Source organism: Labrus bergylta, chromosome 6 (assembly GCF_963930695.1).
Source record: "Labrus bergylta chromosome 6, fLabBer1.1, whole genome shotgun sequence".
NCBI classification, from domain to species: Eukaryota; Metazoa; Chordata; class Actinopteri; order Labriformes; family Labridae; genus Labrus; species Labrus bergylta.
Window position 1 is genome coordinate 30864813 of NC_089200.1, and position 18773 is coordinate 30883585.

An 18773-nucleotide genomic window follows, 5' to 3' on the forward strand; every position below is an offset into this window, starting at 1 on the left:
CTTACATAGTATTATGCTGCCAAAGGCAAATAAACTACTGAAATGTAGCTGAGAGAAGACCTTAAATAACAGTTGACCATATAACCACAAACAAACTAAAAGAAAATTCTCACCTTTTTTCTGTATCTTTTGCAAGTATTTTCTGGAATCCTAACTTTTCTTCTCCAGTGTGAGTCATATCTTTGTGTCATTTTCCAATGGATCAAACCCCAGCTCTTCCCCTGAAATAATTTCAATGGACAAAAAATAAGCAATTAATACCCGGAGTAATAAATACTTGAAAACCTTAATTCAAAGTCAAAAAGCCTCTCTTTCTTTAATTACAAAACATTTCCTGAATATTTGAACTATTCTATTCTTAAAAGCAAATCATAAACACATATACAGGCAGGTAAAAAAGACAGTCTCAACATTCAGTGTCTTAGTGAGGTGTTGAGCTACGACAGGCAGCCAGACCAGCTTCAATGTGCCTTGGCACTGATTCTACAAATCTGTGAATACTACAGGAGTGGGAAACACCATTCTAAATAAAAAAAGAGATGTTTCCTCTTTTAGTGTTTTGATGATGGTAACAGAGAGAACTGTCTAATATGTGACTCTATACATCAAAGTTCTGAGCTCACCAAATTAAAATATAGAGGTAAACTGTGTATTACTTACCCCACTGCCAAAAAGCTCTATCCAACTATAAAGGAGCAATGATGACCTTTGATAACGTGGTTGCAAGGACAGGGAAACTGTATGAATGACAGAAAAGGCACACACACTGTTAATACATATAGTGATTTGTCAAGCCTCTATTCAGTAGGGAATATAGCAAAAATAAAGTAAAACAGTTGAATAAACTGATGAAGGTAAAGGACATTTGGAATCAACACAGATCCCTAGAGTTCACCAAAGACACAGTGGTCTGTGGACATTGACATTAATACAGACATGATTTTAAAGCTAAAGTTCACAAATGAGTGTTCATTTTTATCTAAAGCTCACATGAATAAATAGTGTATAGGGACTGGAGGGGTTAGATTACATTATATTAATTACTAGCTGCAGGTTTAATACAAAAGCAACTGTACAAGCATCTAACCAGAGTTCACCTAGCATGTGGCTAATTAACATAAGTTTCACTCATGATTAGCTATTAGCGATTAGCATGCTAATAAATATCAATCTGGTTGTTAAACTTCACCATTAGACACACAAGACAATACTATTAACACTAAACGCACATTGTTCTGCACATTAACTGTGATTTCTTACCTAGCAGAGAGCAGCAGTGCAGAGGCTCTCTGTGATGCTAATGTGTTACTGTGACTGTATGGCTTCATTCTGTGGATTTATTAACTTTACTCTTTCTAACATTCAATAATCACATTATGTTAGCTGAGGATGTAAACTGCTTACAGAGGAAATCTCCTGTAACCATAAACACATTTTCTGTAGAGAATTACAAAATTTCAGTACAATTATTAATCACTCACCGAAGCTGAACTGCGCAGGCGCATCAATACGCAGTCCTGAGGTGAAGAGGACGTTGTGTCAGCAATCAAAGATGTTATTGGATGAGTGTGCTGTCCATTGTACACAACGAATTGTGATTGGTCAATTTAATTCGCAAGGCGGACCTATGACGTTAGGAAGACACAACTCTGAACCCCGAAAAAGACAGTAAGTTACACCTTTGTTAAATATATTGAGTCCAGTTTTGTACAATTCAGCATATTTCTTGTGATTTTGTGTTGGTTCTGATACTTCACTGAGGAATTTGGTCTTCAGGTGCCGAGAGTGTCAAAGTTAGTTAGCTACTTCAGCACGTGGCTATGAACTTGCTTAGGTTATCTAGCGGTTAGCAGCAAGGCGCCACAGGTTTTTTTTCAGTTGTTTCAGAGCTCCGATTGAGTCAATTACAACAAAAGGTTATTTCACAGCTAAACTTTTTTCTCTTTCATAAATTACAGATCATAAAACAGCGTAAAGTCCTTGATTTTGGCTAATCTTACCTCCTTATTCTGTTTGTTTGGGATGTAAACAGTATCATGGTCCTACAAAAAACTTAGAACCACTTATAAATGTTTTAATTCTGTGTACTGTATTTCAGGATGCAATGCCCTGCAGAACAACCTTAAAAAAGAGGTTCCCAAAGGAGCCAACAACCCACCTAAGAGATTTGATGAACCAGCTCCTGGCTCACCAAAAGATGACCAAGATGGTAACTATATTGTTATTTCACCGCTCAGCATTTAAAAGTGTTTCATCCAGGAGGGATCTTGATGTTAGACCTTACTTGGCATTACCCTGCCCTAATATATAAATCAATAAATGATGTCCTGTATCAAATCTAAAACGATTTCCTTCTTTTTTCTGAATGCCACTATCTTTAAATAATTCACCTTGTCTGTTATAGGTGGTGACCAACGTAATGCTTTTTGGAGAGTATTGAGCAACTACGACCTAGAGTTGGTGTTGGTCACCAACACCAACAGAGGCACCATCAGAGGAGTGCCAAAATGCAGTGGCATTTGGGAAACATGGAAAAGTGTCAGAGGGGAAGACAGTCTTGGAGAAGTCTAAAGTAAATGGGATTTTAAGTAAGTATATCACTCATTTTGACCCTTTTTTCAGTGTGCATACTAGAGTAAGGATACCAGAATTTTGAACTTTGTTATGACAGCAGTGAACTAAAAATTGACCAGCTGGACACCCAAAACTTATAAATGCTCTCATTTTTTATTTCCATCCTGCAAATTAGAAAGGAGCTCTGAACACATACCAAAATTTGACACACTGTTTATTGCAATGAATTGCAAAATGAAACAAATAATGTGAGAATAAAATATTATTAGTAGTATATTTATAATCCAGAAGTATATGCTGTTTGTTCTGCTCTCTGCCCGTATTTTAAAAAAATGTCTTATATTTTACAAGGTTGCACAGTTGTGCAGTGGTTAGCACTGTTGCCTCACAGCAAGAAAATTCCTTCTAAAATGCCCGTTGAACAGGCCTTTTCCTGTGTGGCGTTTGCATGTTCTCCCAATGCGTGCATGTCCATGCACTCCGGCTTTCTCCCACAGTCCAAAGATGTACTTGTTAGAGAAATAGGTTTCTTTTTATTTAGCCACAGAAATAATTTCATAAGGTAAAAATTACTGATTTTATCAACTAAATCTGATGGCCTATATCTATTTCACCTGTTGCTCTCTGCACCATCTAGTCAGAAGTCAGCGGTAATTTGAAAGGCACAAGATATGAAGTTACAATGAGGAAACTCCAAAGACTGGATGTTGATTGTCTCTTTGGTAACAACTAAAAACTTGATGAACTCCATGAAGATCACTGTTACTGTATTAATCTGTAATTATTTTTTTGTGATTTGTGCTTTCTTTTATTTTTGCAGCTTACGTCAGCTTAGTGTGGCACATGGAAAGGGTGGACACCAGTGGAGAAAGCAAAGGCCAAGAAAGCCCTAATAAACAAGTGTCACAAGAGGGCTAAGGGCTTAAATGTGGCACATTGAATGGACATTTTGAGACCATCTAATTAAGAAATGCTGCATGAGGTAAAGGACTGGAAATTGTTCATGTTGAGGATCGTTTTCCCATCACCAGATACTGTTCTAAAAGTAGGTGTTTCTGCAAAGAGTCTAGGTTAAAGCTTATGAAGAACTTTCAGTCTGCATAGATTTTGTGCACATAACAGGAACTAAAAGTAACATAAAAGGGCAAACTTGCTGATTGTCTGTTTTAGTTTTGTTGGTCACCCAGCTGAAACCTGTTCTTTATAGAAGCATCAGTATTGGTTGATGATGAAAATGAAGACTTACTTCCTAATCAGCTGTTTTAATAAAGGAAGTATTTGCTATAACATATCAAGTTGTTTGTTTTTATTGAAACAAATGTTGATCATTTGATGTTTATTATGTAGGTTGGAATTTGTAAGGCTGCTTAATTTTAGTGGGCTCATGACAGTCTCTCTTTGTCTTATTATGTTCTCCTATGGAGATGACAATGAGCCATTAACAAGATATGTCCATTAAGTCTCAAATAAGACTCCTATGGCTATAGTCTCAACCATTTCTCCTAGTGAATTTTAGGAGAAACAAAAAATAAATAAATGAGAAATATTTGAAACTTGAAAGAGGCTGGGATGAGAATCAGAATTATGTCTCCTGAGATGCAGAAGAGAAAGCCTTGAGCAGTAAAATTTCCCTCTGGGGACGTATAGCTAAAATACGTATAAACACTAGAGGTGACTTCAAAAACAGTTTTCCCACAAACACGTGACGAAGAAGTCACCTAGGATGTTATCTTAGCTGTTTTCAGACAGAATTAAAGTGTTGATTGGTTTTGGTTTGGAAGTTAGATTAGAGCACAGTGTTTACATTCATGTTGCCAAATATGGATGAACATTTCTGTCTGTGTGTACTAAAACTTAAAACAGTGTCGAAAGACATCACGAGTCAGAGAGCCTGCAGTCTGTTTCACTACCTTATTATCCAGTTTTAAAGTGTGAAGACTTCTCGTTTCATTATTTTTGATGAATGCGCTTGTTGAACCCTGTGTAGAGGTAGTAAACGCAAAGGGGATGAGACCTACATGCTTAGTGGCATCTGACAGCTGCTGCTCAATCCTCTCCACGACCTTCCTGAAGGGGGATCTGTTGAAGGGGTCAGCATCCCAACACGACCGCATAATCTGATACCTGCAAAGCACCACAGATCCACAAAAACATGTTTACTTCTACTGAGTCGCCATCTAGTCTACATTTTTGTGTGACAATTGAAGAATTCTCACAGTTCAAACTCAGTTATAGTAATAAGAAACCAGATACAGATGAATGAGGAAGTCCCACATATGGAAGCCTTTAATGGCTCACCACATCCATTTATTTTTCACTCCATCCCTCCGATCATACTTCACCATAAATTTAAAGAAATGTTGAAAATGTGAGAGACCCTACATACTATGACAAAATAATGATAGATGACCCAAAGAGCACACCACAAACATGATAACCGCTATCGTAGTTCATAGACAATTTCACTGATGGTTCACAAAGACAAATGAAAAAAACAAAAAACTGGATGATGTGTTGGAGACGGTGTAAACATGGGCTGTGCAGTAAATGTTACAGATTGAGTTGGAGGTTGGAAATAAATTGATTTGCTGCGATTGTTGTGCTTCCTTCATCAGTAAGCTTGTTTCTTTTTGTTTATATGACGATCCACAGAGGCTCAACTGTCCTCGGGGCCCCCCCACACACACACATCAGAGTATCTTTATATTGTATTTTTATATTTATGATTTGAAACTAGTGCGGCCTGAATTTTCATCCGTCCTCCTGAGCGGACCATTTTTAACACGCCTTACATCACACCACGAGAAAATCTGGAAAGATTGTCACTTGAACCATCAAATGTTTGGACTTTACTGAGGATTGTCAGAAGGGTGGAATCAGAAGCTTGTTGTTGTGTACGCCTGCTTTACTCACATTTACACTCATATTTCCAGTAAATAACTCACATTTCACTGGGTGCAAACTCAGGAGCATCCATCCTGTATCCCTCTTTAATCAGCTTGTAGAACTTGGCGTCCACAGGCATGCCGGGGTAAGGACTGTTTCCTACATTCAGCGAGAAGCTTCAATTACTTTCTGTAACTCACAGAGACTCTAACAAACAAAAGAGCAGAGGCTTAACCAATGGACAAACATACCTAGTGAGAAGATTTCCCAAAGCAAGATGCCGTAGGACCACACATCACTCTCGAACGTGTACACACACTCAAAGATGCTTTCTGGAGACATCCATTTCACCGGCAGACGAGCCTGAAAGGGAAACACTCGGTGAGAAGATAGAAAGTGTAACTACTTCAGAAGGTGAAACCTTTCCCCAGCGCTGAGGACTTCTACATTCTGAACAGAATGTATTAAGTGTCAGATCTGCATACATGATGTGCCGGAGGATCTGGAAACACACAAGCCGTCTCAGACGCTCGTACCTGAAACTTGTGACAATAATGCAAATACGCACATCTCATCATTCACTTGACGTATCACAGGCAGCTCATCAACCGTCACAGGTTTGTACATTTAGAAATATTCCTTGGCTGCCATAGGCCACAATGACTGTTACACTGGATGTGCACTATTTTTCTATTTTACGGCTATGAATTCAACTGTGTGTTTTAAGTGTAGCAATCAAAAAGAAAAGACAGATGACCTTCTCATTTAGATTAACGTTTGACCAATATATAAAAGACTGGAAGAAATGGAATATGTACTGTACTGAATGTAACTCATCTTAACTGAAAAAACCCTGATTTGTGTATTTTGACTAACGTATGGCCCATGTTACCTTTTTTATTTTTTTATTTTTTCTTCCTTTTTCTTTCCTTCTTTTCTTTTGTCTTGTTTTACTCTGAAGATATCAATAAAAAGAAAGTATCAAAAAAAAGAAAAGACAGACAGAAAAATGTAACCGAGGCCTTTGCAAAAAACAGAAAATAAATTGGGTGAAAGAGAACTTAAACCTTAAAGCAAAAAGTTGTTTTGTGAAATGCACAATACTTAAATGATTCAAGTTTAGCTATACTGATAACACAACCAACATTGTTTTGCTGACAGGTACAGTACACACATCTGGAGACACAACATAACATATCTCTGTTTATGCACAAGAACACGAGCAAGCAGTAGAGGACAACTGGATCATATTTTTGGTCCTACAGAAGACCTCATGCCTGCTTCAAACACAGAGGATTTTACATTTATTTGTGGCATGCACTGCTGCCTCCATCCTGCAAAACCACACCTGTCGAGTCGCTATTCTATCAAAACACAAAAGACTATACAACTTAACAGGAAGTCACTAACTGTGCCATCACAAGTTGAAACATCACTGCCAATACAAACAGCTGATGTAAAACTGTAGTACTGATCCTTTGTAATTGTAATTATAGGTGTGACTTTGTTTAATCTATTCTGTATGATTAACTCATTAGGAAATATTTGTGTCAGCAGGACGGCTACACAAGTTATCTTAGATCTCACGAATTATGCACGGGCCCCGCCCCTTTAATTATAGTGTGTAAAACTGATAACCATCCTTCTCAATAAATGACAATACACATAATCAGAGTAAGCAGCTGGAACAGCATCAGATTATATGATCTCTGAGTTTGAGTTCTGCAAACAATGCTGAGTCTTGTTGAGACGTTTCTGAGTCAGGACTCGAGGACATTAAGGAGGACTATGAACATTTGAGAAGAAATGCTGAAAGGCAGCTGAGCTTTAGTTACAACTCTGCACTTATGCAAGATGGAACAGACAATAACAAGGCTAAATAGTTCAGCATCCAGGGTGATATAGACACACATCTTTTCCCCAAAGTAATCATCAATGCCTGAGTATAGATGGTCTATTATAAATGTAGAAAAGGAAATCTGGATGGCTCAGTGTGAGGTGGCCTACTCCAGCAGATAATTTAAAAAAAGTTATGTCATGCTTTAATTAGCTTTGATAAATAGATGCTGGATATTCAGCCGATACTAACTAGTTCAGCCGGCTTATCTTTTACTTCTTATATTCTCTAAAAAAATATCATATTAATAAATTCTTCTTATAACATCATTTTAATAAATGTTGCTTTGCATGTATCTCATTCTGTTCTGTCCACGTCTTTAGCTTTAGACTGACAGATGGGGCGGACTGTTTTAAGGGCAGGATGCTGCAGTGGGAGTACTGGGGTGTCAGGTGTGACTGTGTGGCAGATGGTTTACATGGCTCAGGGGTCAGGTTGGACGGACCCTGAGCAGATTTTTACTCGGGGGGCCGGGGGAGGCCACAACCACTCTGTTAACGTGTTCAGACTGAGCTGAAAATATCTGATCTTACAAACCTATAACCTAATTTACATCATTTAGTGTAACTTTAATGTGTGTGAAGACACTCACATTACTCTTCACATCAGCAGGCTACTGGCTCGGTTCAGGTTGGTGAATTACACAACACTTGTTAAGTGATAATTTAACTCTACATGGGGGAAAGTTTGTGTTTGGCAACTAATTTGAATATAACGATGTCTAAATCTTTACATTGCAAAACACTGTTACATTACTATTGTCTCCTGTTTGTTTGGTGCTCCCTCTGGTGACTTCTGTTGATTTCAGCTGGCTGTCAGCACCTGTAGACAATTAGGCTGAGTCTATTTAGGCAAGGCCTCCTAAACAACCACTCTCTCTCCCAACTTCATAGCAGCAACTCCTCAGTAGTTTGTTTCCTGGTTTTTCAGGTACTTTATGTGTAATTGTCAATAAACTAAAAACTAAGAACTTAAAACCTTTGTGGTGTCCCTTATTATGTTCTGTATTTGAGCCAGCCGTAACAACACTTCAGAAATGGCTTTGTTGCAAATGTGATTAATGAATTTATAAAATAAAAAAATGCATCTCTGACATAAGAAACCATTACATTTAAAAGAAATTGAAAACAGCATTCAACAAAATTAATCTCACTAAGAAAAAATGAACTTTTTCATGCCGTTAGCAGTTTTCTATAGAGTTAAATAACACTGTTCAACATAATTTTGTAAATGTAGCTTAGTAGTGCAATGTCTTAATCAAACAAAAATAAAATCTAATGTGCATGATACCAATGACTACTGGAGTCTTTTTGATTGTAGACTGCCGACCTGCCTTCTTGACTTTATATAATTAATGACCCTAGCGATGAAGGTTCAGCTGGTTTCAGTAGGTTGTTACTTCCTTACCAGTAGTTAGCAGTCACAAAGCCTAGTGTCAACTTTACACCCTCACCTGAAGAGAGAACTTCACACAGCTGCTGATACACAATGCAGCACTGTTGCAGAAGTCATGTATGAAGTATGTCACCTGCAAGAAGGAAGTTTAGGGCAGCTGCCCGGCTGTTTGCTCTTGAATGTGTGTTGTAAAATATGTACACAACTTACGTGTTTGCTAATAACTTTTAGATATCATATGACAAAATTCACCCTGGCAATCATTTCTCAATAGACATTCAATTTAAAAAAAAGGAACAGTTTGAAAGAGGAAATCGGCAACACTTCCAAACAAAGTGTAGAAATGTAGAAGTTTCATTTGGTTCTGGCTTTTCCTTCGATGGCAAATAAAAAAATCAAGTCTTAATTAAAAGCCTTGACAGGGGTGTCCTTGCATTTATCCTGTTTTGTAGATTTTTGTCTATAGGCCCTCTACTCAGGTTTGACTAAGACTTTCCTTCATCACCTTCAACTGGTCCAAAATTCTGCTCCAGCATTATCACCTGTTCACACAAACAAGATCATAAAACTCTAAATCTGGCCTCCCTGCAGTGGCTTCCTCTTCAATTTTACTGCAATATATACATCTTATCATTCAACTTCAAATCCTGCCAGAGATTTATGAAACTTTTCAACAAGAGTATTTTTTTATTCAAAGCACAGGTGTTGATTCAAGATGAGAATGGCGTGTGAAAGCGTGGGAACTTTCATGACAGCCACCACTGATCGTATGCCGCCTCTCTTCTCAAATAAACGTGTTTGGTGCTGACTTACGTTGCCTTTGACGACATAGTTGGAGTCTGTGGTGATGTCTCGTGCCAGGCCGAAGTCACAGATCTTTGCCACTCTTCCCTGAGTCAGGAGGATATTTCTTGCAGCCAGGTCTCTGTGGATACACTGCAAAACAAACGCACCCACTGCCTTTAACATCTCCTGATACGTGTGATATACATGACCAATCAATAATACAACACGAGTCATGAACAAGATGCTTTTTCTAATGCAGTTTGGTGCTGAATTTCTACACTTGAGTCCGTAACACACAACCTCTGACACTGATACAGGAGCTTACCGGCCACAATATCTCACCTCCGTGACTAATGAATAGTTCATCCAGTTGCTCTAACATGCGTTTTAGATCCGTTCACTTGCTACATGATCCATACACTGCGTGAATATTACCTTAACTAGTCCCATTTGTAAGTTTAGTCGACTTGTGAATGCATGTCTTTGATATACATTGTTTTAACTTTATATTTGGGGGTGGATTAGAAGCTGTTTGAATTCATGGGGGAAAGAACATTTTACAGTTACATTTTCAACTCGTGCTATGCTGTAACTACAAAAGAGTAAAGAAAAATAACTAGCCTGACGAATATCAAATCTTGAGTAGAGGGTATGCAAATGCCATCAACAATTTATCGTATTATCTTATATTGTCCTATTTAGCCTTGTACATATTAGTCTTTGCTTATTTGTTTATTTTTTGTGTTTATTGTTGATAATTAATATTATACTTTTGTACAAAGAGAGCACAGTTTACCAAAGTAAAATTCCTTGTGTGTTCAAGCATACCTGGCCAATAAGCTGATTCTGAAATAAGGTAACATTAATGATGCTAAATATGTTGAAATAACTAGCGAGGAAACGGAACATTATTCACACACAGAGTTACATCATCACTTCCCAAACTGTGGTTCCACTGAATTGCAGTTTGAGTCCTCTGGTTTCTTTAGTCTGATTCTGTTAACTGTGGACTTGTATGTAGCTGCTAACTAGCAAACTAACTATTGCAAAAATGTTTGCGAGATGTCAGTGTAATGTTGCACAGAACAGCACAGGGTACACAACAACTGCTGTTCTTTAACCCCAAGCTCATATGGACACTTCTTTCCTACTTCTGTCAGACATCCTCCAAATTTCTGTCACTTTTTTTACTTTCAAACAGGAGGGAGAGTGTTTTTTTTTTTTCTTTGTTAAAGGAAGGCTCGACCAAGAACATAACTACCAGGTCAACGCGCGAGTAAAGCAGACTAAATGCAGCTGCATGATGGATTTAGTTTTTTTTCCCAACCAAAGAGAACTTGCCGAACTATGACTTTTTCATCAACTTAAGTTTGGTCGTCAATTTGGGGGCACTTTCACATGCATGCATAATCTAATTGTTGGTGAGGAGAACTTGTTGTGGTTTGACATCATGACCTCTGAAAACTACCTCTGGGTACAAGTTGGTTTACCAATTGAGCCATGGGGCAGATATAAACCACTCATACTTTCACACAAAATCAGGCGATGAAATAACATGCAAATGTGGGTATTTAGCTTCTTCTTTTTTTTTTTTTACTGAAAAAAAAGACATAATTCTGCTGGTTTCCTGAGTATTATTGAATAACTTTTGTGAAGTCTGATCTAACATGTAGTGAAAAAGAAAATGTTTTACATCCAGTACCGTTTACAGTAATACCTTGAAAATCACTACCGGCTCATCATTTGACAGATCTGAACAGAACTTGAAATTGAAATTCCTCGTATCTTCACACTGCATGTAAATTTACCTGAAATGAGCGTGATCTAGAAACACAGTTAAGCAGTGAGTACAGTATGTTATTCTTCTTTTCTCTAGTCCCTCAATTAAACAACTTTTAGACGTGAGGGGAGGAGTCAGCCGGCTGTCCTGGCGATGTAAACAAAGTTAAGATAGGACTCTGAAAACTCTGAAAACATCACAGACAGTGGGACTCGGGTGTTACACCCATTGTAGACAGTCATGACTCACAGAGTTATTTTTCAGAGGATATACTTGATTTATATTACATTTAAGTGTGAAAAATCACATATAAAGCCTTTAACTAAAGATCATCAAATTGAATAGTCAAACATTTATAGTGGTTGGGATATGATGTTTCAAAAGTATTTTCATAGGTCAACATAAATGTTAATAAGCCTAAATCTTAAATCCATAAATCTGGTATGGTAGTTGTTACTGATGCTCACATTTTTGGATGCTAAGAACTCCATTCCTTTGGCCACTTGGTACGAGAAGCTGAGAAGGTCTTCAGTGTCTAGAGACAGACCATCCTCGTCGAACATCTCACTCAGTGCATCTGCTTCAACGTAGGAGCCACCTGAGGAGAAGAAGCAGGACACGGATTAAATTCCAAAGTTGTTTAAGTCTTGCTGTAACAGTTTTCTGTGTATTTTTGGACTGAGAAATTTGATGAATGGCTGGCTGGCTTGCCTTTGCGTAGTGAGCGTCTCTTCTCTGTGAAGCCGGACGGCATGTTGCCAGCAGCAGAAGGCCTCATGGTCATGTAGCCGTTCAAGCTGTCACTGTGAAGAGGAAAAGGAGCAGTCTGGTCTCAGCTGAGCACAACCACACATAGGCACGCTGCTGTCCAAATACAATACTCCCACGCACGTTCTGGGTAGTAAATACTCTCCTCTCTGTCCCACACACGATAGAACCACATCTTAATAATACACAGAAAAGATCCTCACCCAGCTGTTTTTCCATGCGGCATGACATTGCGGTAGTAGTAATCCTCCTCCAGCTTATAGCAGATAAAGGATTCCCTTTTCCTGCGGAGAAAGTTAAGAAGATCTCCAAAGCAGCAGTACTCTGTGATCACCAGTGTGGGTCCTGCAGTCAAACGGAAAGAAAGCAAATTACATCACTCATTTACGATCAAAAATGTTTAATTAATATTTAAAAGAAGTATACTTCATTTGAAGAGGATTTTATCTTAGTTTTAGCCATGTTTTTTTAAGGTCAAACAAAGAATCAATTAAAGGTCTTTCTCGCAATAAGCCATTCCCATTGACATGCACTCTGTTGCAACACAACACTGACGCTAACAATTTAGGTCTTACATGACTACATTACATGTCTTATTGACTTAACACTGTGTTTAATGTTTATCTGACTTATTTAATACCTCTAACCTGCTAATAACTCTGTTCTGTCACAAAGGTTGGCTAACACATTGCTGATTTTTGAAGCTAAATAAGTGTCCAAGACATGATTTATCTTCATGCTTTTTATAATATATAAAATGGTGTTCCGCAAGAGTCCATACTGGGTCCTATTTTATTTTTAAAACTTTTTTCCAAAGCTTTCAGAAGCTGCAACTTTCAGTCACACGGACACATGATACAGTTTACATTATTCTTTAACCCGCTCTGTCTTTACAGTTTGGACTCCCTCATATTTGCCTGAGCTACAGAGTCTCCTTAAACTAATTATTATTATTTTTATTAATAGTAATAAAAGTATTGGTGATTTTTAAAACAGGGCTCCTATGCCCAAAATAATCTTGAGTGAAGTTTTAGTATTCACTCAATAAATGATAATGCAGGACAACAAGGCTGCCACACCTCCAACAGTGCACGCTCCCAGCAGGTTGACAATATTCATGTGGTTTCCCAAGTAACTGAGGACTTTCAGCTCTGACATCAACGCCTCTTTCTCTGTGGCATGAGCGCTCGCTGTGGGAAAAAAAAAATTGCATCATGATTGGTGAGCAGTAAATGAAGCTATGATAGCGTCCTGATCTGGAATGTGTTGGCAAATTGTTTGCTTGTTGCTGGAGGCTAATGGAACTAAAAATATGTCTGTTAAACATACTGATTAGGCAGTGAAAACCATCAAATATAGAACATCCACTTAATAACTGCATGACCACCTGCAGGCAAGTGATTTATTAGGCCTTCATTCAACAATTTCACATTTTTCACATAGTAGGAGTAGCTGCAGTGCTTGTCCCACTTCATTTGTATGTTTGTCAACAGCACTTACATTTGAGCATCTTCACAGCCACCGTCATGACTGAATCTGCTTTGGAGAGGCCATATGCAGTCGCTTCAACCACCTTCCCAAATGCACCAGATCCCAGCGTCTTCCCTGTGGACAAGTAGACAGACAAAAACTGTTACTCCCCATCCTGTATCCCTCCCACAAATTGGCCCCATGCCAGCGTTCCTAGAACAACACCAGTTTGAGCCCCCGGGCTGTGTGCGCAGTCACCAGGACACGCAGGATCCTGTTTAAGGAGGTTTGTTAAAAAACAACACCCACAATATGTCAACAAAATCCTGTTTGCAGTGAGGGAGTGGGGTTTCATCATTAATGAGCCGTGGAACTGGTTAGCCGCTGATGACCACAGACATGGTTAAGACCTCCATGCTGTGTCCACACACAGAAAACAGAGCGTCAGTTAATCAGGGAGAAGTAGCCTGAGGCTGGCAGCGCTGATGTCATGCCTCCTGTTCTGTTAGGCTTTCTAACTGACACAAACCCCCATTTATCTCCACATCTCTCTGCCCCAATGCAGATTTACACCTCAGACAGTGAAACCAGGATTTCTGTGCTGCTGCAGAGTGTCAGAAAGGACAGATTAATGAAAGCTTGGAGGCCGAAAGGGAGTGCAGGGTGCTTACCAAATCGCAGATTGTTTCGAGGAAACTCCCACTGGTGATCATACGGTAGCTGGGTGGGGTCAATGTACACATAGTTGTTTCCATGGATGCCATCGATAACTTTCCACTGGATTTGGTATTTGGGTTTCTGGCATCAATGCAGGCACAAGATAACAAAACATAAATTACTGTTCAAATTTTAATTCGGGGGATTTCAATATTTTCTTTTTCTTGACTTGTTCTGACTCAAGATTTGGAATAAAAAAGAGGGTGTGCCACCATGCCGGTAAAGTGCAGACCTGTCCTACCTGCATGTACTTGTAGAAGAGCATGATAAGGACAAGGCAGAGGATGCACGCTGCTGACACGGAGCCAATTAGCAAAGGGGTGAACAGATCATGTGGAACAGTTCTCTCTGCAGGGACACAGAAATGATGTTGTTAGGTACAGTGATGATCAGTGTCAGTCTCAGTGGTCTGCCATGTTTACACTCTCAATGACATTGCAGAGGGGCATTAAGGTAAGCCATGGAGGGCTAAGTCACACTGAAGCCCACTTTGCTCAAATCACAGAAAACTAATCCAATTAAACATGTAAACAAACAGAAAGTTCCCAGACGTTCATTTTCTGTTAGAGTTTATGCACTTTCTTTGCATGGAATTGCTTCTCTGTTGCACTATTGCGATGTGTATTTGATGCTCTTGCAGCTGTGTTTGTAAGTAAATACACATCATCAGTGTCCTGTTCCTCGTCTGTGATGCCTTATTGTTTTGCTCCTCTGTACACCGGGGTGTAATAAGCTCTTTAGAGATAAGAAGCTTTCTCTTCACTTCAAATCAGAGAATGCAGAGTCTGCAGGAACTAATCCCCTGTAAACCTGTCAGTGCTTTCTAAAGCTTCTCTGTGTTTTCTGTTCTGCAGCTCACTGACGCCTCCACAGCCTCCCACAGCCCCCCTGAACGCCCCGCACCGCCAGGACTCCCACTGAGCTCCACACTCTCTGCCTCCGCCTGCTCTGCTGCTGCTGCCTGTGAAGCACAAAATAATGGGCATGCGCTCTCCCAGAGGTCTGTCCTGCATGGCTAAGAAAACACACTCTTCCTGAAGCATGAAGCTCGCCCACATACCCGCTGTATTTGCCCCCCCATCATGCATAAACCCAGGTCTCCACATTCAGGGACAGGTTTTCAGTACTTTTAGTTCAGCGGACATGTGCAGCAGGTGGGGAAGCCGTTAAAGCAGGGTGGATTCTGAGTCATAAAGAAAACAATGGACTAAAGCTAATTCCTTTCTGTTAGAGACAATATGTTATCCAGGCCAATCATATCTGAGGTATCTCTCCCTGCTAATGTTTACCTAACAGATCACAGACGGCCAAACTCCAGTTGTAAAACCACATTTGTGGGTTAATCATCGACTGAATCATGCTTGCAGTAAATATTTTGGGTTGAGGATTAAATCCCTTGTGGGGCACAAACGACTACGATAACTTTGTTGTTTTGATCCACAGAGCATGGTGTCGCTGAACTTTGAGTTCACTCTATGAAGTTTAAATGAAACCAACAACAGTAGAGGGAAAGATTTCTAATCTGAAAATAGGTGTTCATGTCAGTGTGTCCTCTGAGGTACTGTTGACTCTGTTGTGCTTAATTCTAATCTGAAGGTGAGGACATGCGGAGGATTACGTCAATTGAGAAACAAAACATGAGACTGACAGGCGCCCCCTTTATTATCATGTTGTGTATGGACCTACTTAGACGCTGCCGTGTTTCCCCTAGGTTAGAGTTGTAGCAGCGGAGATTTTAGTTGCGTGCAATTTCTTTAAATTATATTCTTTAAAATAATTATTAACATTTGTTGGACAAAATAATCAACCAACAACCACCCTATAACCCGGCTCGTGAGTAATCTTCAAGGCTAAGAACAGTGTTGGGGGTAATGCTCTACAAAGTAATCCGTTAGAGTGCTCAGATTACTATTCTTTAGCGACGAGTAATGTAACGCATCAGTTACGCAAATCAAGTTATCCATTAATAGTTACTTTCATAAATGTTGTCTGTTACTGAAAACAAAAACTGTGCATTTCTCTCTTCCTTTTGTCGCCTCAAAATTAAAGAAAATAACTCCCTGAAGCATCTGCAGTTACTGTTTCGCTTCCTCTGGGCACGCTGCGCATGAGCAGAAGGTCAGCCTTCAGATGTATCAGCATGCATGCGTAGCTAACTAATTCAGTAAGTAAGATGGCAGAGAAGCCATTTTTTACTCCATGGAAATATTAACATAATTTTCACTTTTTTTACATGTTATATTGCGCTTGTCATTCCTGTGATTGGGCTGCAGAGTTACAGATGTAAGAGGGGCTGTAAGAGGACAGAGAGCCATTGCACACCCCCTCAAAGGCAGACACACAGTTGGCTACTTGCTGTCTAGACCAGTTAACTGGTAGGTTATGAGTTAAAGGCTTTGTATGTGATTTTTCACACTTAAATATAATATAAATCAAGTATATCCTCTGAAAATAACTCTGTGAGTCATGACTGTCTACAATGGGTGTAACACCCGAGTCCCACTGTCTGTGATGTTTTCAGAGTTTTCAGAGTCCTATCTTAACTTTGTTTACATTGCCAGGACGGCCGGCTGACTCCTCCCCTCGAGTATAAAAGTTGTTTAATTGAGGGACTAGAGAAAAGAAGAATAACATACTGTACTCACTGCTTAACTGTGTTTCTAGATCACGCTCATTTCAGGTAAATTTACATGCAGTGTGAAGATACGAGCAGAATAAAGATCGCTAGCATTAGCATGCTAACACAATAATGCAGCGCAAGTTGTTTTGGTTTCATGCTGGTGCTCAAGGGCGACGTCTGCTGGATCAAAAAATCAAATATTAAGCCTTTAAGGCTTTTTTATGTTTTTAACACGACAGTACTGAAACACATTACTTTTCTCAGTGGGTAAAGCAGTAAAGTAACAAGTTACTTTTTAATTGCAGTAATCTTGTAATGCAGCTAGTTACTTTTTTAAAGTAGCAATCCCATATGTTGGCCCAGAGATAATCTAATTTAAAGAAAACCGCTAATTTAAAAAATGAAAAAAAATTCTCTAGACTTAGTGGGCGTGGCCAGTCCCATTCTGGTTTACATTTACCCAGCTCATCTACACAGCAGTGGAACATTAGAATCAGGAAGTATCTGAAACGCATTTATTCAATTATGTTACTAAGTGGTGTGTTACAAAATGATCTGCTATCCATCTCTTAGCTAACAGTTAGCATACGCATGCAATGCTAGGTAAGATTCCCCTATTTGTTTCAAAGCCAGTAAATCATTGCTTAATGATAGGATCATGTTATTAAAGAAAATAAAGAACACCCTCCAGTGAGTTCCCCATCCGCAACTGAAAATAGATCCCCAGCCACCTGCATTTAACTCCACCAGCCTAAAATAGACAGTTGTGGTCAACAATGAAACCCCCTTCAGTTAATAACCAACCACTAAAGCTAATGCTGGGTGTACGAGCCGAGGAACTGTTCGGTCATTATTTTTATGGTTGGTGTGCTGATTTTTTTCAAACCCAACTCTCTAAATTATTTTCTCTGAAAAAAAAAAAATTACTTTATTACTTTGAGAAACCAACCCACCGCTGATAGAGAAGAGTGTGTAGGCCTGCTCTCCCTCCGCTGTGGCCACACACTCCAGAGTGTTGAAGCGTCCTCTGCTGATGTTCACCCTGCTCTCCACCTCTGTCTTCCCAAAGCGTGGGCTGAACAGGGTGATGGTGATGACATGCTCTTCCTGGGTGGCATTCACCTGTTGGGAGCACCTAAAGGCAGAAGATTACACCTTATTGACACAGGATCAGCGAGCTATTCATCTGTGGTCTCCCCCCCTTCAGTCTCTGCAGGACACACATTCCTACACTAAGTCTTCTGTGGAAACAGAGCTTTACCCACTAGAGTGAACCAACCACACATGTGCTCACATTTCAGTTTGTTTTCCAGCAGATGGTTTTAACAGAAGTCATAATAACAGTCGGGGTTTGTTCCGCGCTCATGTCGTAAAGCTGAAGTGTATAAAAGTCGACCATGGCTCCAATATATTTCAGTGTTAAAAGCATCTGTTACCCAAGTGCTCTCAGGTCACATAACTCTGTTTCTGTACATACAGGTCATGTGCGTGTCTAAATGTAATGAGACTTAATTGGATTTAATAATATTAATAAATAACGGGATGAAGTTTGGATTATCAGTCATGATTCACTGCCCGTGCATTGTGGGGATTGGTGTCACCAAGTGTTTGTCCTCAGACTTCCTTCATGTTTGACACGCGATGAGCCGTGTCCATCGCGTGTCAATCTTATCAATGTCAACCAATCACAAGTCAGAACTGTTAAAATCCCCAGATCCCATGTTCCACCGTCATCATCATTCCTGACTCAGTGCAAAACGTCTTCAATATGACTTTTAAGACGCTCTAGATGTTAAAGATTTTTGTATTGTTGGTAAAAACGGAACAGCAGAGCTTAGCCCTCGCTTTATATAACAATAAAAATTGTTCATTAACATAAC

At 39.3% G+C, this 18773-nt stretch overlaps 1 protein-coding gene across 4 annotated transcripts in view; it reads right to left on the reverse strand.

Annotated features, from left to right (window-relative positions):
- The window catches only part of kita (KIT proto-oncogene, receptor tyrosine kinase a), a 73274-nt gene that overhangs the window by 39357 nt on the left and 15144 nt on the right, over nucleotides 1-18773 (reverse strand). For all 4 annotated transcript variants that reach the window (XM_065956183.1, XM_065956184.1, XM_020643773.3 and 1 more), the window contains exons 9-20: nucleotides 17847-18028; nucleotides 14515-14621; nucleotides 14228-14354; nucleotides 13587-13691; nucleotides 13166-13276; nucleotides 12290-12431; nucleotides 12030-12121; nucleotides 11786-11916; nucleotides 9566-9688; nucleotides 5712-5823; nucleotides 5520-5619; nucleotides 4593-4698 (exon numbers count right to left, since the gene is read on the reverse strand). In XM_065956183.1, the coding sequence (XP_065812255.1) occupies nucleotides 4593-4698; nucleotides 5520-5619; nucleotides 5712-5823; nucleotides 9566-9688; nucleotides 11786-11916; nucleotides 12030-12121; nucleotides 12290-12431; nucleotides 13166-13276; nucleotides 13587-13691; nucleotides 14228-14354; nucleotides 14515-14621; nucleotides 17847-18028 (1438 nt within the window). The remainder of the gene's footprint in view (nucleotides 1-4592; nucleotides 4699-5519; nucleotides 5620-5711; nucleotides 5824-9565; nucleotides 9689-11785; nucleotides 11917-12029; nucleotides 12122-12289; nucleotides 12432-13165; nucleotides 13277-13586; nucleotides 13692-14227; nucleotides 14355-14514; nucleotides 14622-17846; nucleotides 18029-18773) is intronic.